The 26,686-nt window shown below is 46.7% G+C and overlaps 2 protein-coding genes across 4 annotated transcripts in view; one reads left to right on the forward strand and one right to left on the reverse strand.

Annotated features, from left to right (window-relative positions):
- The window catches only part of LOC139055871 (small G protein signaling modulator 2-like), a 291,580-nt gene extending 276,750 nt beyond the window's left edge, over positions 1 to 14,830 (reverse strand). For both annotated transcript variants that reach the window (XR_011511955.1, XM_070533451.1), the window contains exon 1: positions 14,403 to 14,830. Coding sequence is in view for 1 of the 2 variants with exons in the window: in XM_070533451.1 (XP_070389552.1) it covers positions 14,403 to 14,555 (153 nt within the window). In the remaining variant the exon portion in view is untranslated. The remainder of the gene's footprint in view (positions 1 to 14,402) is intronic.
- A 7,512-nt stretch (positions 14,831 to 22,342) lies between these two features.
- Positions 22,343 to 26,686, forward strand: part of car (vacuolar protein sorting-associated protein 33A) — a 212,888-nt gene continuing 208,544 nt past the window's right edge. Inside the window, exons 1-2 of one of the 2 annotated variants that reach the window (XM_070533454.1) lie at positions 22,343 to 22,564; positions 23,580 to 23,645. In XM_070533454.1, coding sequence (XP_070389555.1) covers positions 22,352 to 22,564; positions 23,580 to 23,645 — 279 coding nt within the window. In that variant the 5' untranslated portion in view covers positions 22,343 to 22,351. The remainder of the gene's footprint in view (positions 22,565 to 23,579; positions 23,646 to 26,686) is intronic. The other variant, XM_070533453.1, reaches the window with a different exon arrangement.

Below are 26,686 nucleotides of genomic sequence, written 5' to 3' on the forward strand. Positions count from 1 at the left end.
GTTCACGGAAAGGGAGGTGATGTCTTAGGTTACAGAGCTCTTTCGAGGCCCTGTAACGAGGGTTCTGCCCTTTCTGGAGTGTTCGAGGGAGCCTCGCCACTCCTTAGGCGCTTGGCGCGCCGTGGGGATAGGTGTAGTGTCCATTGCCTCTTGTGAGACGCCGGACACGTGCTCTTGCGAGCGAGAAGTTTTCAGAGAGGGTCCCGCCTTGGAGGGCAAGACCCCTGCGCCCACCAGCACGGAGGTCGATGGGGCTCCCTGAGGGATCTGGCTGCGCCGGCCGTTGCCAGCGCTGGATGGGGCCGGGGAGGTTGGGGTAGCCTCGGCTGCGCCCACCTTCGGGGTCAATGGCCCCGTCTGCTGTGTTGGCGTTGCAGAGTTAGCTGCAGCCGCCGAGGGGGCGGATGGCGTCACTGCCGGCTCACTGGGTGTGGGTCAGACAGCCGCCGGAGGCCGTTGTGGCGCTGCCCCCTGACGCGCCACTTCGGCATATGTGTTCTTAGGCATGTATGCGACCCGCCTACGTGCCTTCTTTAATGATATATTTTCTTTCACTTTGATCGTGACAATTTCTTTTTCTTTTTTCCAAGATGGGCACGACCGCGAGTACGCGGCGTGCTCTCCATCACAGTTTACACAATGCAAAGAGTTCGCGCAAGCTTCAGACGTATGTTCATGGGTACTGCATTTTGCACACTTTTGGCGGCCTCGGCAGCTCTGCGAGCTGTGGCCGAAACGTTGGCATTTGAAACATCTCAGGGGGTTTGGCACGTATGGCCTAACACGGAGCTTAATGTACCCTGCCTCGATTGACTCGGGCAGGACACTCGAACCGAAGGTGATTATCAAGTGTTTCGTTTGGATTTCTTTTCCATCTCGCCTTATCTTAATTCTTTTGACATCTATAACATTTTGTTCACTGAAGCCCTCCAAGAGCTCACCCTCAGTGAGCTCCAGCAAATCATCGTCCGAGACAACGCCCCGGGTGGTGTTCGTAGTACGGTGCGGGGTTACTGTTAGTTGGTTGTCCCCAAATTACACAAGCTTAGACAATTTCTCGTATTGTTTCTTATCGCAGAGCTCAAAAAGGAGATCACCGCTTGCCATCCTGGTCGCCTTATATCCGGCTCCAAAAACATCAGTCAGAGTCTTTGATACAAGGAACGGTGAAATAGTGCGCACTGGTTTGCCGGGTTTTTCCGAGTGAACTACATAGAAACGTGGGAAGTTGTGGACTTGGCGTCCGAAAAACTGAAAAACTTCATCGGTGCGCCCTCTTTTCTGAGGGCGATCAGGGAATGGAGGAAAGGAGCTATCCATAAATATATGTGAAATTTCGGCAGCAGCGCTAGCCACCCACCATGGAGTCCAACAAGGGGACGCTGCAGGGCCTGAAAAACAGGGCCTGCAAACGCCAGCTGTACGTTGCCGCTATAACCTAATATGATATAACCAAGGTTGGCTATTCACACAAGGTTAACCCTTGCTGCCAGGAAGGTCGGAAGTAATAAAGAAATGAGAAGGAGACAGGAAAGGTGGAAAGTAAGGAAAAGACGAAGGTTGTAGGGAGAGAGAGACAGGAAAAGGCAACTACCGATTTCCCCCGGGTGGGTCAGTCCGGGGGTGCCGTCTATGTGAAGCAGAGGCCAAAGGGGTGTGTTGCCTCCGCCGGGGGGCCTTAAAGGTCCAAACACCCAGCATCAGCTCAACCCCCAGGATCCCCCTTTACCCAGACACGGCTAAGCCGCGCACGGCTATACGCGGGAGGGTCCAACCCTCGTGTGCTCGGGTACGTGGTGTCGCAACACGCGAAACGCCTGCTTGCGCAGACGCCCCTGCGGGGTTGAATAATTATAGACCGATCAGCTTACGGTCCGTTGCCTACAAACTATTTACTAAGGTAATCGCAAGTAGAATCAGGAACACCTTAGACTTCTGTCAACCAAAGCAGCAGGCAGGATTTTGTAAAAGCTACTCAACAATAGACCATATTCACAGTATCAATCATGTGATAGGGAAATGTGCGGAATATAACCAACCCTTATATATAGCTTTCATTGATTACAAGAAAGCATTTGATTCAGTCGAAACCTCAGTAGTCATGCAGGGATTACGGAATAAGGGTGTAGACGAGCCGTATGTAAAAATACTGAAAGATATCTATAGCGGCTCCACAGCCACCATAGTCCTTCATAAAGAAAGCAACAAATTTACAGCATGTTTACAGGAGGTATTCAGACACCTGGATTGGGAAGATTAGGGTAAGAGTTAATGGAGAATACCTTAGTAACTTGCGATTCGCTGATGATATTGCCTTGCTTAGTAAGTCAGGGGACCAATTGCAATGCATGCTCACTGACCTGGACAGGCAAAGCAGAAGAGTGGCTCTGAAAATTAATCTGCAGAAAACTAAAGTAATGTTTAACAGTCTCGGAAGAGAACAGCAATTTACAATAGGTAGCGAGGCACTGGAAGTGGTAAGGGAATACATCTACTTAGGGCAGGTAGTGACCGCGGATCCGGATCATGAGACTGAAATAATAAGAAGCATAAGAACGGATCATGAGACTGAAATAATACGAAGAATAAGAACGGGCTAGGGTGCGTTTGGCAGGCATTCTCAGATCATGAACAGGAGGTTGCCATTATTCCTCAAGAGAAAAGTGTATAACAGCTGTGTCTTACCAGTACTCACGCACGGGGCAGAAACCTGGAGGCTTACGAAAAGGTTATAGTACTTCAATTTAGGACGACCCAAGGAGCTATGGAAAGAAGAATGATGGGTGTAACGTTAAGAGATAAGAAAAGAGCAGATTGGGTGATGCCAGATCATCGTGAAATGGTGGGATTAAATAGCGACTCTCGCTTAACCGACTATGTTAGTGGGTATGTGGCCAGGAAAATGCTAATGAGAACAAAGTGCGAAGAGTGTTCTCAGCTGTTGCTTCAAGCGAAAGACTCGCGCTTGCTTCCATAAGGGTCATGCCTTACCAACCACATGGATAGAGGTGGCCTACTTTACCCATCTCAGGTACTAAAAGACTTGGTTGCTGCGATGGAAGATGCCTTTACGCATTGTTTCAGCTTTAACAAGTTGAAAGCTGCCAGCATCATGGACTTTATTTCCTGCCAGTCAATAAATAAGCTGGATATGGTTGGCTGTGTGCAACATCGCATAGAAATCGCCAGCCAAGTGATATGGTTTTTTGTCATCACGAAGTTGAACTTGCTTGTGGCAGGAGGGAATGCATTGAAGCAAGGGAAGCGAGAAAAAATGAAGTACCTCAAGCTGAGGCGCACTACATTAGCTGCATAACTGCAAAATTTATATTAGGAAGATCAACAAAAAGCATTTATCACATTGTATTCTCAGAAATATCTGCATATCTGAACAGAACTTCCCATTCGACAAATTATTATTGTTTGCACTGCACATGCACAATAGCTTCTTCTTCTAACACCTACTCCCACTCTGTCTTTACAACTGATATCTCTGTAACCCCTCTTTTTGATTCCGAACCATACCCTCCAATCGACGATATATCACTGTTTCCTGAGGCTGTACTTAACTTAACCAAGAAGTCGTGTGGTCCTAACGGTATCCTGACTGATTTTCTCGTTCGATACTCTCTTTGGTGCAGCGGCTAGATGTCCAAGAATTATCTTTAAAAATCTCTCTCAACTGCCACCCTTCCTCCTTTTGGAATCTTGCTTCAATTCTTCCCTTATTTAAGTCTGGTAACGTTCAATTGTTATCTAATTATAGGCCAATCTCCTAACAGCACACTCATGTAAATTACTCGAAACTAACAAAATTTTATGCACTTTTCAGCATGGTTTTAGACGTGGCCTTAGCACTATAACACAACTGAGAGAATTCGTTCATGGCATCAACAGCTTTTAAGACATAGGTGACCAGATTGATGCTATTTTTATAGACTTTGCAAAGGCCTTCAACACTGTCTCAAACCCTAAACTTATGCACAAGCTGTTTGCTATACTAAAGAATGCATCTTTGGTTGGCTGGATATTATACTTTTTTTCCCAGCGTTCACAATAAGTATGTTTCAACTCTACGGACTCACCCTTGATGCCTGCATGTTTCATCAAGCGTTCCCCAATGCTCAGTACGTACTGGGTCTTCTTTTATTCCTGATTTATATTAACGATCTCCCCCTACACACCTCAGTACACACCTCCCGCCTTTTGCTTAAAATGTCCTTGTTAAACATTCATCCTAGTGTCTTGAACTGGATTCGAAGCTTTTTAACTGACCGCATGCAATTTGTCTCCGCTAATGGCTTCTCATCATCCTACTCACACGTTCTTTCAGGAGTACCTCAAGGCATGGTTCTTGGCCCTTTGCTCTTTGTAATATACATTAACGACTTGCCTTCCACAGTAACATCTAGTATCCGCCTTTTCGCGGATGACTGCGTACTCTATCGCCCCATAACTAACGCCGAGGATGCTTACATTCTCCAAAATGACCTGGATAACATACAGCAGTGGTGCACTAAATGGCTAATGTCCCTAAATACTACAAAGACCGCACAAATTTCTTTTCACCGCCGCCGTAATTATACTCCGCCTACTTATAAAATTAACTATACTACTATTATTTCCACTAACTCTTTTAAGTATCTTGGCATTAACCTTGCTAGTGACTTAACATGGTCTTGCCACATTAACCACATAATAAATTCATCTAATCGAGCAGTTGGGTATCTCCGACGTAACCTGCGCATGACACCTTCTTCCTTAAAATTACTAGCTTATAAAACATTTGTACGACCTAAACTTGAATACGCTTGCGCAATATTTGACCCCCATCAGTCTAACCTTATCTCAGCGTTCAGAATCGTGCCACTCGCTTTATTCTTTCAAACCACTCTCGATACTCTAGCATATCCGCCTTGAAATTGCAACTAAAACTTCCTTCTCTCGCTTCCCGTCGCCGAATTTCACGTCTCTGCCTTTATCACAGGTTTTTCCATTGCTCGCCCCGTGACAGTAACCTCATCCTACCAGTACGTCGGACACCCCGCACAGGCCATCCAAACAGCGTCATCCCGCATCGTTCCCGAACAACTACTATTCAGAAATCATTTTTTGTCCACACAGCTCGCGACTGGAATGACCTTCCCTGTCACATAGCACAAATCTCTGATCCAGTCCATTTCAAGACTGCCATCGAGGAAGCTATGTCATCGTCATGATTCTCATGTAACATTCATTGTTAACCGCCGTTCTTGCGCCCACCCCTCAAGTAATGTCCCGCCAGGGACCCTTGAGGTTCAAATAAATAAATAAATAAATAAGTAAAGTACGCCTTCTTTGCAGATGATTGCATTTTATATTGTGACACGCTGACGAAGATGTCAGCTTGGTCGGAAGAAGACGACGCTCTGGGTTGCGAGCGCTGGCTACCATCTTGTCAGCTGCTTTAATTAATGTAAATATTTTATAAATACAAGTCTGACTGTTTTTAACCCCGTAACATTTTTGGTGGAGGTTGCGGGATCATTATTAAGACGAATTTACGCAGCGGGCGCTCCTTGGCTGCATCTACAATGCCAGCTCAAGGCGAGGATGCTTCGGTCCCGTCGGCACCCACGCCCACCGTCATTCTAGCACAACCCCGCGACCCAGGAACCTTTTGTGGCACCGACGACACTGATGTTGAAGACTGGCTTCAACTATATGAGCGGGTGAGCGTCAGCAACCACTGGGATGCTCGCGAATTTGATATTTTACCTAGTGGGCACGGCACGCGTCTGGTTTCAGACCCACAAGGAGGAACTTACCAGCTGGGACATATGCAAACAGAAACTCAAAGATTTGTTTGGCAAGCGTGTTGGACGTCAGCGCGCCGCCCAAGACCTCGCTTCGCGTGTCCAGACGTGCACTGAATCCTACCTCACGTACATCCAGGACGTGCTCGCTCTGTGCCGCAAAGTGGATCCGAAGATGTTCGAACCTGATAAAGGTGCACATGTCATTAAGGGCATAGCAGATGACGCCTTCCATCTCCTTGTCTTCAAGAATTCTTCCACTGTGCAAGCCATCATTACTGAATGCCGGCGGTTTGAAGAAGCCAAGAGTCGCCGCATTGCCCAGCCGTTTCCTCGCCTTCCCAACACGGCTGCCACGTCCACCTGCGAAGCCTTCCGCAGACCGCCCACACCAAATCGCTCTGACGACATCCTCTATGTCATCCGACGTGAAATAGAAGCCGCACCTCCTGTCACGATCCCAACCCATGGCCCCGACAATTGCCAGGCTACCGTCTTATTCATACAGTCCGTTGTGCGCCAAGAATTGGCGAACGTTGGCTTCCCCAACGTCTGCTCAGTCAATCGGGCTGACTACACTCCGTCCAGCACTGTCATACGCACCCGCAGCCTGAATGCCCCAACGCGGTATCGCAACCCGGCCGAATGGCGTACTCCAGACGACAGGCCTATATGTTTCACTTGTGGCCGTATCGGCCATATTTCACGTCACTGCCGGTCTTCGTGGAATTCGACCCCCTGGCCCTACCACCCATTCCACGGCCCTCATGCTGCTCCTAGGTTCGCCCTACAAACGCAGCCAGTAAATTCTGGCGACACTTCTCTGCCTACCCGCTCTCCTTCGCCATATCGCCGCTTCTCCCGATAGCCCCCATCTCGTCGATCACCGTCACCCTAGCTCCTTCTGGTGCACGTATACCCTTCAGGAAAACTTACGGGTGCAGCACCTGGAGGTGATGCTGCCAAACCGACCCGACGCAAAAATCTTCTTTTGACCTTGCCCACACATCGGAACCTCATTAACGTGAATGTGGATGGTGTACCTATTACGGATCTGATTGACACTGGCGCGCACGTATCTGTGATAAATGCTCAGCTTCTGAATCGTCTCAAGAAAGTCCTCACTCCTGCCCCTTCGCCTGTGGTCCAAGTCGCCGACGGTGGAACACCAGCTGTTATTGGCATGTGTCCGGCTCGCGTGAGTGTCGCCGGACATCATACTTCTGTTTTATTTTATGTACTAGGCCACTGCCCTCACGACCTCATCCTGGGCCTTGACTTTCTGTCTACACATTCTGCTTTGATAGAATGATTGACCCTCCCGATAGTGCCCCGATACGGCTATGTTCCACAGAGCATATTCGCCTCCCTCATCGTGCTGTTACCTACATAGGTGTCTCCCCCGTTCCACCTGTACCAAACGGTGACTACATCGTATCTCCTAATCCGGATGTCCTGCTCTCGCATAACGTCGCTTTTCCTCACACCGTCGTTACCATTTCGGACAACACGTCCTGCCTTCCGCTTGTGAACTTTGGACTCCGTCGTGCACAAGTACTCCAGCGCGGAATATCCCTGGCACAAATAACGCCAGCCAGAGACTACCACATTTCAGCTTTAACTTGTGACAGCTCCTCGTGTTCAACACTTAATTGCTTTGCCCCCTGTCCCTTCCGACTTGAATGCCCTAACGAAAATGATTGCTCCCGACCTTCCTCATGAGTGTGCTCAAGAACTACGTTGCCTCCTTGCCTCATACTGGGATATATTCGACCTTGGAGACTGCCCTCTAGGACAAACATCTGTCATAAAACATAGAATAAACACCGGTGATGCGAGCCCGATCCACCGGCGACCCTACTGCGTCTCGCCTACTGAGCGACATATCATCCAACACGAAGTTGACAAGATGCTTTCTCGAGACATCATCGAACTTTCTTGCAGCCCATGGGCATCCCCTGTTGTACTAGTTAAAAAGGACAACAGTTGGCGATTTTGCGTCGATTATCGACACCTCAACAAAGTAACAAAGAAAGATGTCTATCCGCTACCACGCATTGACGATGCCCTGGATTGCCTGCATGGAGCACAATATTTTCGTCCATCGACCTTCGCTCCAGCTACTGGCAAATTGCCGTCGACGACATGGACCACGAAAAGACAGCATTTATTACTCCCGATCGCCTCTATCAGTTCTAAGTGATGCCTTTCGGTTTACGTAATGCCCCGGCCACATTTAAACGAATGTTGGACGCCCTCCTACATGGTTTCAAGTGGTCCATGTTACCTGGACGACGTGATCGTTTTTTCTCCGACTTTTGCAATACACCTCGAACGCCTATCGACGATCCTATCTGTTTTCCGTCAGGCGGGGCTACAATTAAATTCGTCCAAGTGCCACTTCGGTCATTGGGAAATCTCTGTGCTCAGGCATCTCGTCGATTCTTCTAGTGTACGCCCTGATCCCAATAAAATACGGGCAGTGAAAAACTTTCCCGTGCCAGCATGTGCCAAGGATGTTCACAGCTTCTTGGGCCTTTGCTCCTACTTCCATCGGTTTGTCCGAAATTTTGCGAACATTGCACGTCCTCTCAGTCAGCTCTTCAACAAAGACGCCGCACTCATTTCGGGCCCTGAGTAAGCTGGTGCTTTCACCGAGCTGATTGGGCTGCTTACGTCCAGTGGCGTAGCTAGGTCGTCTGGCACCCGGGGCCCTTAGCTATTCTGCCGACTTTCTACTAGAGAACGTCACCCTTCACCACGGCCCCGCTCGACAGCTCCTCACCGACTGCGGCTGCTACTTTCTATCTAAAGTTGTCAACGACATTCTGCACTCGTGCGCGACTAAACACAAACTTGCTACTGCTTACCATCCACAAACGAACGGTCTAACTGAGCGCCTTAACCGCACACTTATTGATATGCTGTCCATGTATCTCTCCACTGACCATCACGACTGGGATGTTGCGCTGCCGTTCGTTACTTTCGCCTATAATTCGTCTCGTCATGATACCACCGGCTTCTCTCCATTCTTCCTCTTGTTTGGCCGCGACCCTACGCTACCTTTCGACACATTCTGCCTGCTAGCCTGAATTCCACGTCCGAGTACGCCCGTGAAGCCATACTCAAAGCTCAGGAAGCACGCCATATTGCCCGACGTTGACTTGTGGAGCCGCAGGACAATCATGCGGCGTTTATATGACGCCCGCCATCGGGACGTCCATTACACACCGGGCACCCTGGTTCTCCTTTGGTCGCCATCGCGACGCGTTGGCCTCTCGGAGAAGTTACTTTCACGCTACTCTGCCCTTACCGTGTCTTGCGTAAACTAACTGATGTCACGTACGAAATCGCCCCTCTTGAGCCAACCGTGCCTCAGCATCCCTCCGACGTGGTCTATGTCGCGCGTCTTAAGTTGTATCACTCGCCCGCCTCCTAACCAGCACCGAGCCGGTGCTTCCGCCGCCGGGGGTCATGTGACACACTGACGAAGATGTTAGCTTGGTCGGAAGAAGACGACGCTCTGGGTTGCGCGCACTGGCTACCATCTTGTCAGTTGCTATAATTATTGTAAATATTCTGTAAATACAAGTCTGACTGTTTTTAACCCCGTAACAATATCATACAATTAAATCTCCTACTGATCATGTTGTCCTTAACATATATTTTGCTGACTTCTGTAACTCATCCAAAGCATGACAAATGAATATCAACTCTTTCAAAACTGTCCCCATGTCCTTTACACAATGCTCATGCCCTTCCTTTTTTGCCTATGGCTTTAACAATATTACTTTAAATAGGGTTTTCAAATTCAAATATTTAGGTATCCTCCTAACACACAATTTGTCATGATCGAAACACATTGATGTCACCTGTAACAACGACCTTAAAAGACTAGGTAACTTACATTGGATGCTGCGTCTTGCTCCTCAAGAAAATAAACTTCTTACTTATATAACCCTCATTCGCCCCATCCTTGAACATGGCTGCATTGTATGGAATCGATACAAATACTGTGACATCAAAACAACTAGAATCAGTGCAAAAAAAGGCAGTGCACTTTGTTTATAGGAGATATGACAAGGAATTCCATCTAAATCTCTTGCCCAACTTGATCATACTTCTCTCGCAGGGGGTCGCAAATATGAATGACTAAAGTTTCTTCACACGTTAATCAATTTTCCTCGCCTCTCCTCTGTAGATAACTATTTTACTTTTTCCAAACCCTCATGTACGAGGAGTCACCATGCTCTAAATATCTCAACCCTTTCTGCCCACACTGATTCCATTAAATACAGTTTCTTTACATCAACAATTGAAGTCTGGAATTCATTACCGGGCAACATCCGTTCACTACCACTGAAATAATTCACACAAGCTTGTTTATGAATGTTTGTATGTTTGTTGTTCATTCCACTCCTGCAATAGCCTCATTGAGGCTGCAGTATAAATAAATTAATTAATTCGTCAGTGGAATGTCCCCAAAGGAGACAAGATTTGGCAGCTTTCCGTGTTACTCCTTAAAAGGGAGTTTCAAGGGGAGGTCACTGCTGGTGAACTTTGTTAGTTTATAACCTGGACCTGTAGCATCTGTCAGACATTTCGCCACAAGGAATGATGACATGGCTCTCACTGTTTTTTTTTTCAGTTTTTCACTGTGGGTCACATGATGGCGGGGAAACCTCTCTACTTGGTTCCCGAAAAATTTGAAAACTTTGGTGCACCCCCTTTTCTGGGGTCGATTAAGGAGTAGGGGCACGGTACTAGCCATAAGTGAGCATGTGCTTTTCAGCAGTAACGCCAGCCACCCCACGTGGAGCCCCACGAGGGGATGCTGCAGGGCCTGCAAGAACAGGTTCTGTAAACGCCAGCTGTAGGTCACCACTACAACTGAATATGGCATAACCAAGGCTGGCTAGTCACACAAGGTCTTGCTACCTGGACGATCGCAAGTAACCCATAAGTGAGTAGAAGGCAGGAAAGATGGAAGGTGAGAGAGAAAGATGAAGATTGGAGAGGGCGACAGGAAAAGTCAACTACCAATTGCCTCCGGGTGGTTCCGCCCGGGGGTGATGTTTACTTGAAGCCGAGGCCAAAGAGGTGTGTTGCCTCCACCCAGCTCAAATCCAAGGATCCCCCCTTTTCCCCAAACATGCAGGAGGGCCCTATCCTCATGTGCTCAGATATGTGGTGTTGCAACACACCAAACACCTGCTGACGCAGACGCCCTAGTTGGTTAGTTTGGACTTTGTCTTGAACTTCCGGAAGAAGGTACCCAATGGCACCTTCTCCTATGCATTTCATTTTTATTTGCCTCGATTGAAGGTCAGGCCTTAGCAGAGAACAGATTCCACATTTTGAAGCATGAAGAAGGCTGTGCAGGCTTCTTTTTCTCAGCTAGCAGTGCTGTAAATTTTACTTTTTGCGATGCTTTTCCATTTTCGTTATTTTTGTGAACAAGGTACTTATATGGGCATTGAAACTTCAATTTCGTCGTTTTACTGGTCGGTAACAAGATTTAAAATTGCTAAACAAAGATAATATATTTCCAGATTCACCTAAAGTGACACTAACATGAAAATAAAGCTCAATGGTGTCAATGAAGGCAATCTTTTTTGAAAGTGTCACTTACTTGGGTTCGATGACATGGTTCTGTCTTCCTTGCATGTATTGGTCCTAGGTGTACATATACCCGCTTCCATGTAATAAAACTTTCAATTGACAGACAGCACAATCCTAATCTGTCTCCTTTCATTCTAGTCCTGTTTTTGCACTGCATTTTCAAACCTGACTGCCCGCCATCTTTCAACACAACTAGTGCCACCAATGGTATGGCTGCATATGGAGCCGCCTCTTTGCAAGTGGCCAGTTCTTGTTTCAGCAACAAGCAGCCATGGGGTTCAATGCTGGTTGTGGTGAATGTTGACAGTAAAAAACTTCTTGTGTCACAGAAGACGTGTGACAGAATGATGGCACAGGTTGAGTGTGCCACCAGCACCAAAACTCTACAGAGCCATCGAATCTAAACATAAAGAATGTGATATGCAAGACATCTCCTAATGAAAACATGCCTGTGGCTATAATGCCAGCATCGCGAAATGTGGGGACAGCGAGATTGACATCATATCTGCTCTATTTCTGTATCAATTTTGACTTTAGCAAGCCAGAGAAGGGTGAAATAATTGTTCACATGGCGCTCTTAAAGGCTTCATTATTTAATATTTATTTGCTAGCTTACGTAATGCGAAATACAGGCTTCAACTTGCTTGAATTCATTAACTACCTGGAATAGAAAATTAAAGAGATAATGTAAGTGTGTTATTTACACGCTACATATTATTCTTCACCTAGAGGCTACCAATTTAGACGCTCAAATTTTTAAAACGATATAAGTATATTTAATTTATAAAAAGTCAAACTGTTTCCACAGCCTTTGCATAAGTACGTCTTTTATCACACTGTAGTCTTTTCTTGTTTTTATAAAAATTACACTGCACATCCATTACAGTAAATTTGCCCAGACTGGAAGTGTGCAATAATAAATTATTCTAACAACCATATAATGTTACACAAGTGAAATATGTTAACAAAGTGCAAACACGTGAGTGTTTGAAAGGAGAGGGTCATGGTTAAAAAGGTACTATATGTAGATCAGAGAAAAATGCTTTTCACTCATACATCATAGGTTCGTCATAGGGAGAAGGTCCACTACCCATTCTCCTCCCATTAATCCACCCGTGTGCAGTGTTTATGCATCTATATAACAAGCTGCTAAGTCAGCATGCAGAAGGGAAATACTGCAGCCATCTGTGAATATCCCAGCTCCTGTGTATCTATGCATGTCCATTGCAGAACTTTTCCATCATTCATTTGGAAGAATTAAATGAGGAGAAAAAGAAAACAGAAACAATCAGGCGTCTCGGTAAATAACCTTTTGTAATGTTTGCTTTAAGAAAATTAATGGTGAGCAAGGATAGACACATGCCAGCAAATAAAGTACTCGCAATACGGCTCGCCAGGAAGTACCAGTTCTAGTACTGCTGCTACATAAAGGCCACAGAGTGTAGTCATATTATATGATGTAATTCACACTTTGTAGAAAACTCAAAATTACTCTGGCAAACCTTGCACGTGAAATCTTCACCTATGAGTGGAAAATTAATGCAACATACATGTGCTGTTGAGACCATAATCAACATATTTTTTGTTTGTCCAAGACCTCTGTGATATCTGCTGTCGAGAATACCTCTGTCATATGCAACCAGCTCATTTTCTATGGAACATAAGCTATTAACCAACATGCATTTATGTCATACTAGATAAAATTTTAATCACAATTCCATATAAAGTCGCAGGCAATGAGGCCGTAGTAAGCATAGGGGTAATAAGCTGTGGTCGATACTTAAATGTAGAAAATAATGAATAGGGGAATGAAAGTGGATAAAAAGAAATTGTCTCCGGTAGGGACTGAACCCACAACCTTAATACTTAATTCATGTGTACATTGCCCAACTATGTTCAAATTAATAGCTAGGTGAACTGAATGGGTTAAAACAAAAACAGATTTTAAGGTATGGCTGATTTCATATGCTAAGAATTTATTTAATTAAATGAAATACATGCTATATTTATCTATTTTCTATGGCTCTATACTTCTATATATCTATATTTTCTGAACACTCGTGGGTGTACATTAATACTAAGAAGAACACCGCATGCATCTCGATGCATAATATATATATATATATATATATATATATATATATATATATATATATATATATATATATATATATATATATATATATATATATATATATATATATATATATGCATGTGTGCGTGTGTGCATTTTAATGCCCCAGACAGTTTATTTGCACAATTAAACCTTGGTTTCCTTTTTTTCCTTTCTTCTCTAAATTACATTTTAATTATGCACACAATAAATGTATACATTTCTATACGCCTATCGCAAGTGCAGCGCAGCGTATGCCGGCGTTCGGGTCGTCAAGCAGGCTTTCCGGCACGACAGCGTCGTCCGGCGCGGAAATGCGGCGCGCGACGCCCCGAAACGGAACTGCGCGTTGCCGCAAGCGAGGCCGAGATACGCGCGATCCGCACCCCGGGCGCTCTTCGCAACTGTCACACGAGGTTCATCGACCCAAAAGCGAACGTCGCGGAACCCCTGGCGCGCAACAGGCGTTTGCTGAAGGCCGAGGCATGTCCCGCGCGCACGCCTGCAGTTTACGGTGCGCTAGCTGTCAAACGAAGCGAGAAACGAAAGATTTAAAGGCAGCAGCCAGACGGCATGACGCCAATCGTCTCTGTTGGGCCCCATATGTGCCGGGCTGACTCCCAAATTGTGCAATATGGTCACTAGAGTGAAGCATCCGCGGATGCTCTGGGCAGCGTAGGCACTCTTCCCCTTTTTCATCTCAGTGCCAACCTCTAACAGAACGAGTTTTGCAACTCCTTGGGTGAAGCGATCGGAAGTATATCACGCATATTTCGCTCGACCGCAACACAACTGCTGCGACGCGGCTGCAGCACAGTAATCGGCAGCCGGCGCACCTGCTGCGTGCGTCGCAGCGGCAGCGCGCACATTACCTCTTTCTTCACAGTCCGCAGTAGTTTCTCCCTGTACTCGTTTTCGCTGAGCAGCGACGCCGACGTATCGTCGCTCTTGCTCCGGAAGACAGTCATGATGCGAGTCGGCGAGTCGCTCTTGGAGAATGCGGCCGGCGCTGACGCGAGGGCCATTACCTCTTCGAGTCCACCCTACTTAAAGATAGAAACAGCAAATCGCGCGTGACTGCACGCACACCAATTCGTCTCGGCGACGGCAGCAGCTGAGCCCCGCTCCGCCACTCTGATTGATGCGGCGCTTGCGGCACGGCGCTCCCTTCGGTTTCAGCGTTGGTTTCCCCGCAGGTTTCCCTACGGCCTTGGGCAAATCTAGTGAGAAACTCTATGCTTGGGCATTAGGAAGCTCTAGATGATACGAACTTTCCAATGTTTTTGAAGCAGAATGCTGTGTCCTGACCTGTTGGCTATCGTCATATCTCTAGTTTGTTCTACTTGTATGCCTGTCCAGTTGCATTAAACATTAAAGTGCGTGAAGCGCACTTTCGCTTTAATAATGTCGCCACCAACCAATTTTTTTTTTTTGTATACGTTGACAACTTTTTTTACTTTTGCCCCGAAAATCTTACGGTGGTTGTTTCTTTGCTGTCGTGAAACTTGGGCAGCTCTATAAATTGTGCTTATCCTAGCTATAGTGCCTAGAATATACTGGCTAGTGTGCCGTCCGCGGCCTCTCGGGAGGCACCAAATGCAATGAATGGCGGCGGCTGCCACTAGGGGCGCTGCAGTGTAGGTGGGTGCCGCCGCACCATCCGGTCTTCGTAGCCCGCCGTGTTTCCACAGCATCGGCAAGCGGGCTGCTGCTCTTTTTGTTTTTATTAAGCTGTAGCAGCAGCACAGTTCAAATGTGGGCAGCTGATTTAAAAATCGGGGTGTGTTTCGATTACAACAGGCTTCTCTAGCGCTTGTCGCTTGCGTGAAAAGCGTGTGCTAGCTCAGCTGGGCTTCGAGCGGGAACCTGATGTGTTTCTATGCTGGCGAAGAGAAAAACGTAATTTCTAAGGCAAATGCCTTGATCTGCATGTTCCAAGGCCGTGTTGCGAGGTACAGAACATATCACACGATCCAAGGAAGGCCAGAAAGGAACCAAAGCATGTCCAGCCGTGTATTGGAGATGCTAATGATTAGCAAATTTAATTATTCATATAGTGATTGGATTAAGGGGGATAAGGCTGAATTACAGGGATTAAGGTGTATTAATTAAGGAGGATTAGAGTGAATTAGAGTAGGCTTCACAAGGCGTTCGCCTTCGTGTCTCTTCGGCGATAACTAAGGACACTTGTTTTTTAGGCCCAAACAATGAAACGTTCCTTTCCTTCGAGCGCTTCCTAACCTTACGCGAGGCCTCCTTACAGCGAAGGACCGATGGAGGAAGCAAGCATACTCTGAAAGCTCCCTTCACCCGTCCTCACGTAAGGAGCGGTTGCCGCCATGCCTGGGTTCGAGATTATCTCTTAAAAGCTTTAGGCGAACACCAGAACACCACTATTCAATAAAAAAGGTTGTATCGTCACACAATCTTTAAGTTGATGAGCTAATATAGAGAAGCGTGGACGCTTTTTTCTAGTTTTGTTTATTAAACCTAAAGAAGTAGCGTATTACGGTGCAAAACTTGATGTGATCCAGCAACGCTGGTACGCCGGCGTCGTGCAACGCCTAGCAACGCTTCCATGCCGCACGCGTGACTGAAACGAACGTGCCTGGCAAAACGTACCGTGCTCGCGCTTCTCCGAAGGTGGGCGACAGCACGCACGCGCAAGCAAACGTCACGTGGTTAAGCAGTGAGGCGAAGCGCTCGTTCAGGGCCAGGAGCGGCGTAAGGACGCATGAAGGTAGCTTGGTCCAAACAATAAAACGTTCCTTTTAGGTGTGTGCGAATATTGAAATTTTCGATTACGAATCGAATACGAATAAGGCGAAGAACTCTCTTCGAATATCGAATCGAATATCGAATACACGTGTAGTATTAAAAAATTGCAAGAGAGGTAACAATAGCTTTATTACCCTTTTAAAAATAAGATTGCATTCTACAAGGTTGCTTCAAATTAAAGAGGTACTCAATTATAGATAATGGACTCAGGTAATGCCCTCAGTCAGGTAAAACGCTTGTTACAGATTGTAGTGAAGGAAAATTAACTGCTCAATATGGCCAGAAAGTAAACGCTCTCTATGCACTGACACATTTCTACCGGTAGAAAAGACTCTTTCACTAGGAACTGAAGTGGCAGGGATCGCCAAGTACTTCCGGGCGAGTGCACTTAAAAACGGGTACCTGAAGCGGCCAATGGACTGCCACCACTCACAAGGATTCATGCCCCTTTCCAGAAGAGGCTTTTGCGCGTAGTCTGTAACTTCCCCTTCAGGGGCAGATGCCAAATGTGTCTTCTCTTTGTTCATCACTAGATCGTCAAAAGCATTCCATACACTCGATGCCACCAGTGGACACGAAGTCGACGATGGCATGGCGGTGTCCCCACGGTGTTCCACGACGGCTTCCTGGAGCTCCCTTGTCACAAGGTTTTTCAGCCAGATCATCTGAACAGATGCCTGATGAACTGTGGCCATAAAGCGCGGATCAAGAAACATGCCTAGGCTGGCCACTTCATCAAATTTCCACTCCGCACAAAGAGCCTTGATACATTTTGAATCAATGTTAGCAAACCCTGAGTTGCCTTTGCAACCTTCAAGGCAATGGGGCATTCCAAAAATAATTGGAATTATAAAGCTTGGTGAAAAAGAAACCGAAACTGATCATGTCTCAAATGCCTGAAGCAGATAGACTGAAACAGAGCATACAGATAATGAGCGGATCATGCGAAGTTCTCAGTTAATAAACATGTTCTTAGGAGAATGCGGAACAAGCATACAATTGGTTAATTGCTCAATTATTCGCAGTCTATCCGAATATTCGCCGTTTCCACCGTTATTCGGCCGTCCTCGGATATTCGTGAATTTCCGAACATGCATTTCTCGAATGGAATACGCTTCGAATATGGAAAATATTCGATTCGTATTCGAAATTCCGAATATTCGCACACCCCTAGTTCCTTTCCTTCGAGCGCTTCCTAACCTTACGTGAGGCCTCCTTACAGCGAAGGACCGATGGAGGAAGCAAGCATACTCTGAAAGCTCCCTTCACCCGTCCTCACCTAAGGAGCGGTTGCCGCGTGCCTGGGTTCGAGATTATCTCTTCAAATCTTTCCGCGAACACCATTATTCTATTAAAAAATGTTGTATCGTCGCACAATCTTTAAATTGAATAGCTAATATAGAGAAGCGTGGACGCTTTCTTCTAGTTTCGTTTACTAAAGTTAAAAAAAGTTGCGCATTACAGTGCAAAACTTGATGTGCTCCAGCAACGCTGGCACGCCGGCGTCTTGCAACGCCTAGCAACGCCTAGCAATGCTTGCATGCCGCACGCGTGACTGAAACGAACATGCCTGGCAAGACGTACCGTGCTCGCGCTTCTCCACAGGTGGGCGACAGTGCGCATGCGCAAGCGAATGCCATGTGGTTAAGCAGTGAGGTGAAGCGCTCGTTCAGGGCCAGGAGCGGCGTAAGGACGCATGAAGGTAGCTTTGGAGCTACCTTATGCTGAGGAAGCACCAAGGAAGCCTTCACCGAGGGCCCCTCAGTAAGGAAGCTTTCAGAGTGACATAAGGTAGCCTCACCCCAATGAAGGCTTCCTTAGTGAGGTAAGGAAGGTTTCATTGTTTGGCTTCTTATGCTGAGGAAGTACCAAGGAAGCACCAAGGAAGCCTTCACCGAGGGCGCCTCAGTAAGGAATCTTTCAGAGTGACATAAGGTAGCCTCACTGCAATGAAGGCTTCCTTACTGAGGTAAGGAAGATTTCATTGTCTGGCCCTTATTCTAGCCATATGATGGCAGCGTAATTTTTTTAAGGGTAAGTTTTAGGTTACATTTTTCATTCTAATAAAGTAAAGGAATTCTAAGGTTACGTTACTGTTCTATTGATGTTATAATAATGCATAACCATTGATAACCGCTGTAACAGATCATCCTTTGAAATGACTTGAATTTCGCTGTACTTTCTTTTTATTTTATTTGCTTCTATTTCTGCCTATTATCTTATTGTTGTGCTCATAGGTTTGAATGTTTTTAATTGTTTGTACACCATGTACCCATCTCCTAATAATGCCCATTTGGCCACGAGGATAGGATAATAAGTAAAAAAAATTGCCAGTAAAATGGACTGCACGCGGTGTTCTCTATACATTTTTTAATACCTGGTACACACGTGCAGATTTCTTTTTATGTCTGATATAAGTGAACGAAAATGGGAAACAGATCTTTAATTTGAGCGTAACAAATATTTTATTCTCTCGTAACAACAGTCAAACGCGGGCATATAAGACAGGCCTAGATGAGATAATGCACACATACATGAAGAAGATAGATCTAGTGGCAGTGACGCAGTTTAAAGAGCTTCTGTCGTTGCCTTTGCGCTTCCCTCTCTTTGTTGATGCCTTAAAAAAAAACGAAACCTCAAGAAAACAGAACTTCACAAGTGTTGTCAAAGCTGGTTTTTCATGCTCTGGGCAACCTAGTTGGGGAAAGGCCAGTGTCTGCAGCTGACCTGAAAAATCAGCTAGACTCGCTACATCTAACTTGTTTTTGCTAAAGAACACAGTAAAAGCATCTTCCACGGCCTTCACAGCGGTTGAAAAGGTCTGACTAAGATAGACAAGGCCTCCATTGTCAAAATGCGTATTGCAATAGTGAAGCAGCGTCGGCACTAGCTTCAGCTTACGCAAAGGAAACCTGCACACTGTGGTTAAGAATTTTGGGCAGTGATCTTTCGTGCAACATAACAGTATAGTAGATCAAAGCACTACTGCTCCTTTTTTCTTGTTTTTTTTTCCCTGGTACTCACGAACAGTAAGGTGCATGCTTAGGATACTCAGGAAATATCGTGGGTATAGCGTAGGGTTTCAGGCGTGGTTTATCGCGGGAAATCTCGTGGATAACGCCGTTCACGGTGATAGAGAACGCGCGTCGAACTAAGCTGTTTTCGAAATGTTTTTCACAAACCACAGCAGTTGGTACCGGCCTTCTGTCCACTCTCCTGATCATTCTTGCACATTCTGCTGCCGCTTCTTACCAGTGGTGGAGTGAACAAGGATACACGCCCTTTGTTCGAGCGGTAACCGCTTCGACACAACGGCACAAAGCAGCTCCTCCAGCTCCTCTCCTTGCACTGTCTCTACGGCATTTTTTCACCGCCGCCGCATAGTTCTTGTAATGACAGGCACACGAACACAGCAGCGACGCACTCACCCTTTGACAACACCAACAACAAACATGCAACGCTGTAATAACACTGAAAACGCCAACAGAGATACCGACGCAACAGCTGCGAAACTGATATGCGAAGCAGACGACACGCGCAGTCTGCACCCACCCGTGTGGCAGCGACCTCTGTCAGCCACCGTGGGCATTCATTGCAGGCGGCGCCACACTCCTCCATTGAAAAGAGCGGATGCACGGCACACTAGCCAGTAAACTCTAGGCACTATATCCTAACTATAGTGCCTAGAATGTACTGGCTAGTGTGCCGTGCATCCGCTCTTTTCAATGGAGGAGCGTGGCGCCGCCTGCAATGAATGCCCACGGTGGCTGACAGAGGTCGCTGCCACACGGGTGGGTGCAGACTGCGCGTGTCGTCTGCTTCGCATATCAGTTTCGCAGCTGTTGCGTCGGTATCTCTGTTGGCGTTTTCAGTGTTATTACAGCGTTGCATGTTTGTTGTTGGTGTTGTCAAAGGGTGAGTGCGTCGCTGCTGTGTTCGTGTGCCTGTCATTACAAGAACTATGCGGCGGCGGTGAAAAAATGCCGTAGAGACAGTGCAAGGAGAGGAGCTGGAGGAGCTGCTTTGTGCCGTTGTGTCGAAGCGGTTACCGCTCGAACAAAGGGCGTGTATCCTTGTTCACTCCACCACTGGTAAGAAGCGGCAGCAGAATGTGCAAGAATGATCAGGAGAGTGGACAGAAGGCCGGTACCAACTGCTGTGGTTTGTGAAAAACATTTCGAAAACAGCTTAGTTCGACGCGCGTTCTCTATCACCGTGAACGGCGTTATCCACGAGATTTCCCGCGATAAACCACGCCTGAAACCCTACGCTATACCCACGATATTTCCTGAGTATCCTAAGCATGCACCTTACTGTTCGTGAATATACCAGGGAAAAAAAAACAAGAAAAAAGGAGCAGTAGTGCTTTGATCTACTATACTGTTATGTTGCACGAAAGATCACTGCCCAAAATTCTTAACCACAGTGTGCAGGCTTCCTTTGCGTAAGCTGAAGCTAGTGCCGACGCTGCTTCACTATTGCAATACGCATTTTGACAATGGAGGCCTCGTCTATCTTAGTCAGACCTTTTCAACCGCTGTGAAGGCCGTGGAAGATGCTTTTACTGTGTTCTTTAGCAAAAACAAGTGAGATGTAGCGAGTCTAGCTGATTTTTCAGGTCAGCTGCAGACACTGGCCTTTCCCCAACTAGGTTGCCCAGAGCATGAAAAACCAGCTTTGACAACACTTGTGAAGTTCTGTTTTCTTGAGGTTTCGTTTTTTTTTTTAAGGCATCAACAAAGAGAGGGAAGCGCAAAGGCAACGACAGAAGCTCTTTAAACTGCGTCACTGCCACTAGATCTATCTTCTTCATGTATGCATGTGTGCATTATCTCATCTAGGCCTGTCTTATATGCCCGCGTTTGACTGTTGTTACGAGAGAATAAAATATTTGTTACGCTCAAATTAAAGATCTGTTTCCCATTTTCGCGTTCACTTATATCAGACATAAAAAGAAATCTGCACGTGTGTACCAGGTATTAAAAAATGTATAGTACACAGAACACCGCGTGCAGTCCATTTTACTGGCAATTTTTTTTACTTATTATCCTATCCTCGTGGCCAAATGGGCATTATTAGGAGATGGGTACATGGTGTACAAACAATTAAAAACATTCAAACCTATGAGCACAACAATAAGATAATAGGCAGAAATAGAAGCAAATAAAATAAAAAGAATAAAGTACAGCGAAATTGAAGTCATTTCAAAAGATGATCTGTTACAGCGGTTTTCAATGGTTATGCATTATTATAACATCAATAGAACAGTAACGTAACCTTAGAATTCCTTTACTTTATTAGAATGAAAAATGTAAGCTAAAGCTTACCCTTAAAAAAATTACGCTGCCATCATGGCTAGAATAAAAAACAAGTGTCCTTAGCTATCGCCGAAGAGACACGAAGGCGAACGCCTTGTGAAGCCTACTCTAATTCAATCTAATCCTCCTTAATTAATACACCTTAATCCCTCTAATTCAGCCTTATCCCCCTTAATCCAATATCACAAAATTTGCTAATCATAGCATCTCCAATACACGGCTGGACATGCTTTGGTTCCTTTCTGGCCTTCCTTGGATCGTGTGATATGTTCTGTACCTCGAAACACGGCCTTGGAACATGCAGATCAAGGCATTTGCCTTAGAAATTACGTTTTTCTCTTCGCCAGCATAGAAACACATCAGGTTCCCGCTCGAAGCCCAGCTGAGCTAGCACACGCTTTTCACGCAAGCGACAAGCGCTAGAGAAGCCTGTTGTAATGGAAACAAACCCTGACTTATAAATCAGCTGCCCACATTTGAACTGTGCTGCTGCTACAGCTTAATAAAAACAAAAAGAGCAGCAGCCCGCTTGCCGATGCTGTGGAAACACGGCGGGCTACGAAGACCGAATGGTGCGGCGGCACCCACCTACACTGCAGCGCCTCTAGTGGCAGTCGCCGGCATTCATTGCATTTGGTGCCACCCGAGAGGCCGCGGACGGCACACTAGCCAGTAAATTCTAGGCACTATATCCTAACGGCACTTTATCAACTCTGTAGCGGAGTATGCTTATAGCGTCTCCAAACGGCAAGTTTATGAAAAAGAGGATTACGTGGAGTTCGCAAAACAGGATAGGAGTATCGAAACTGGTAGGAAGCAAGGGGCGGTGTTTAAAAATGGCCGCGCACTTGGCCAACGGCAGGGTCAACGTCGCGCTGCTACGTGAGGCAGCAAGAAGAGAACTCATTGAATTGCTCGACAAATGCAATGGCACCAAGGTAAAAAAATGTGAATGAAATTCCGTAGATGCGGGAGTGCATGAAAGAACGAAGCTTCGATGCTTGGTGCTATCAAGAAAGCGAAGTGCTGTCGGTGACTGCGTTTGATATCTTTAGCGTGAAAGCGAACACTCAAGTTGTCATTGTCGGATTCTTTTCATCGGTGCGCGCGCTCGTGTTTTCATTTACGCAGTCAGAGCTTTTACTACGCATCTGTTCCTAATGCGTTTAGACCAGTAAGACACTTCGATTATCTTCGTTCAAATTGTGACCATTTTGCCATTCATGTGCAAATAAAATTAACGGGGAAACCACGTTAACGTTTGTTGTGCGACGTGTACTCGTTAAAATGCTCACATGGGACGATGAAAGCATCGTCAAACTTATCGCGTGCTTGTTTAAACGTCTCGGGCACAAACTATGTGAAGACCGTCGACTCTCTTCATATCCTGTAGTAGCACTTACTTGCCTTCTTGCAGTAGTATTGCAACTTCCTGTGTTTGTACTTCGGTTTCTATTTGTTGTTGGAGTAGACTGATGCAGCGCTACAAAATTTAAACTTTCTTTGACGTTTGCTCTTAAGCGTGTACTGAATTCTGTAAATCACTTTGCAATTGGCAGTCATTTCTTTCGAATAGGTTATTCATAGCGAATAATTGCTTATCGGAAGGACGACATGCATTTTAAAACTTGGAATGTAGTGCTCTAACGCCATGAAAAAAAAAAAAAGCAAGTGTACTGTGCCACAAAGTGTGTGTGTGATGCACGTCCGGCAAAGGGAACATACACTTTCCTGAAAAACTCCTGCCTGCGACAGGCCGTCTTGTAGGCCTGTTCGCAACCAAGGATAACAGTTAACTTTTTTTTTTTTCATTGCATTGGAAACATGGGGAACAACTAAAATCAAGGAACACGTTGAGACAAAGGAAAATAAAACGAGAAAAAGCTAAGCAAGTACATGCTTGCTATACTATACTAGCTTAGTGCAGCGTTACATATTCAACGTGATTTACAGGCTATCGTGTGGGACGAGTCTCTGGCTGGGCCCTTCAGCCTTATTGCAGAGTTTGGTCTACTTCGGGTGAGTACTCTATGAATATAGCAAAGCCTATGGATATGATACTATGATCTCGAAAGCATGAAGCTGTTGGGGGCCAGGGTTATGAAGTGAATCTAGGCCAACAAATGCACAGCCCCATTAAAACAGTAACTGGAAGGCAGTGGGAGGCATGGCTTGCAGACAAGGAACAGGACAGCCAGCTGGCTCTCCTGGACCAAGCCTAGCGAGCCACTCAAGCCAGTGGGGCCCAGGACTAGGGGCTCCACCTACGTTAAGTTTCTCTTCTTTTTTTTTTTGCCTTTTCTCAATAAAGTTATACTCTCTCTCTCTCTAACTGGAAAGGCTAGAATGTAAAATTAAAATATTGTTACGTAAGAAGACGCAAATGAAAAGCTATATACAAGTATATTTACAACGTAATATGCCGCACTTGGCCAAGAGGCAACAGCCCGCGCTAGCCTCCAATCGTTGTCGTCGTCTTCGTACTGCTCGCCGCTTCGTCATCGGTAATACTATTCCGTAGCACTACCCCCGGCGGCAAAAGCGCCGTCCCGGAGCGACTAAAGGCCGGACTTGGAAACAGTGTAGTAGGCCTTGAGCCTACTGACGTGCACAACATCACTAGGTGCCACAGTAGATGACGAGGTTGAGCTCACAGGGGCAATTTCGTACGTCACAGGCGTCACCTGGCGCAGCACGCGGTAGGGCCCTGTGTACTGCGAAAGGAGCTTCTCTGAAAGTCCGACGTGACGGGAGGGCGACCAGAGGAGCACGAGCGCACCAGGCGAAAACTGTACGTCACGGTGGCGGGCATTGTACTGACGCTGCTGAGTGGTTTGCGAGTCCGTCAGTCGAGCACGGGCAAGCTGGCGTGCATGGTCGGCGAGAGCGATGGCGTCGCGCGCATACTCGCTTGTTGAGATCGAAGCAGGAGGAAGTGCCGTGTCAAGGGGCAAGGTCGGTTCGCGACCGTAGAGCAGATAAAAGGGAGAAAATCCGGCGGTGTCGTGCCGGGAAGAATTATAAGCGAATGTGACGTAAGGAAGGGCAATGTCCCAGTCGCGGTGGTCCTTGGAAACGTACTTTGACAGCATATCGGTCAGAGTACGGTTTAACCGCTCTGTCAGGCCATTGGTTTGAGGATGGTATGAGGTAGTCAGCTTGTGTTGAGTGGAGCAGGAACGTACAATGTCGGCGATAACTTTCGAGAGGAAGTTACGACCACGGTCAGTGAGCAGCTGTCGCGGGGCGCCATGAAGTAAGATAATGTCACGCAAGAGAAAGTCCGCGACGTCAGTGGCGCAACTGGTAGGGAGAGCCCGCGTGATAGCGTATCGGGTGGCGTAATCAGTTGCGACGGCTACCCATTTGTTCCCAGAGGATGACGTGGGAAAGGGACCGAGGAGGTCTAATCCAACACGAAAGAACGGTTCCACAGGGACAGTGATCGGCTGGAGATGACCGGCAGGTAGCACCTGAGGTGTTTTCCGACGCTGGCAGGTATCGCAGGCAGCAACATACTGTCGGACGGAGCGAGCGAGGCCAGGCCAATAGAAGCGGCGGCGGACGCGGTCGTACGTGCGGGTTACGCCAAGATGTCCTGCAGTAGGTGCGTCATGCATCTCAAAGAGCACAGTCTGTCGTAGATGTTTTGGCACGACAAGAAGAAGATCAGATCCGTCAGGAAGGAAGTTCCTTCGGTACAGAATGCCGCCCTGGAGGACATATCTGCAAACGGATGCGTCGGTAGGTGTAGAGCGCAGACGCTGGATGAGTACTCGCAGCGATAGGTCTCGGTACTGCTCATCGGCGATGTTAGCGAAGGCAGACACAGAGAAAATGCCGTCGGCGTTTGCTTGAACGAATCCCAACTGGTGAGCTCCTCTTCGTGCGTCCGAAACCAAACTCGAGGTGTGCCACCGAGGTAAAAGACTACGTTGGCGAGCATGATAGTAGGGTCCCACCGGTTATTGCGGCTGACGTGTTCGTACAGGCTGATCCAGTTGTCGACGTCGTCCCCATCTTTGCCCGAGAATACGCCAGGATCACGAGGAGCAGGGAGAGAGATGTAGGTCGTCGAAGTGGCAGGAGGGGTCGGAGGCGGCTGAGTCGAATTGTCATCGCCGGGAGCCATGAAGCTAGGCTCGACGTACCGTCCACTGCGAAGCTCCGTGACGAGGTACAGGGAACGTCCACCTCCACCAGATATGTTACATAAGAAGACGCAAATGAAAAGCTATATACAAGTATATTTACAACGTAATATGCCGCACTTGGCCAAGAGGCAACAGCCCGCGCTAGCCTCCAATCGTTGTCGTCGTCTTCGTACTGCTCGCCGCTTCGTCATCGGTAATACTATTCCGTAGCAATATGTAATCAGAGAAGCATTCTAGGGAACATAGTTCATTTATGTAAGACAAATTGGCAGTTTCGCCCCAAGGGCGAATCACAAAGTGGTGGTGAGGTTTAGAATTGTGTTCAAGGGCCTCAGATAGGCTTGTAACAATACGTGGGGAAGAGATGATGATAATCAAGGTAACAGCCAATTGGGAGGGGGGGGGTGAAGATGTGCTGCAACACTGGCATGATAAAGAGCACAGCCAGCTGCGTTGCTGTTGACGTACCTCGATAGTGCTCGAGACAAGACCAATGGAAACCATTCATGCTTGTCAGTGCTCAATGAAGGAATTAGATCATTTTAGCTTGACATTTGCTGTCTGTTCTGCATGAACCATTGTATGTGTATGGACAGTGGTGGGGTATGCACATAACTAATCAGCAGGAAGGCAAGTGTGTGTGCACACAATTATTATGCCAGCAGTGAAACGCAGTTCAGCCTTCCCTGAATATCCAATTAAGCGATGCGTGGCGATGCATCCACTTTACCAGGTCATTTTTGCAGCCAAACACACTGCGCTTTCCTTATGTCACTGAAAATCAGCTAACCCTCTACATACACGCCGCATAGCTCATGCTTGCACCTTCAATACCTTGGCAGCACATCAAGCAGCAGACCCACACCTCGAGTGTCCATACAAATGCTATCACAATAACTTCGTATG

This window comes from Dermacentor albipictus, chromosome 2, assembly GCF_038994185.2.
Source record: "Dermacentor albipictus isolate Rhodes 1998 colony chromosome 2, USDA_Dalb.pri_finalv2, whole genome shotgun sequence".
NCBI lineage: Eukaryota > Metazoa > Arthropoda > Arachnida > Ixodida > Ixodidae > Dermacentor > Dermacentor albipictus.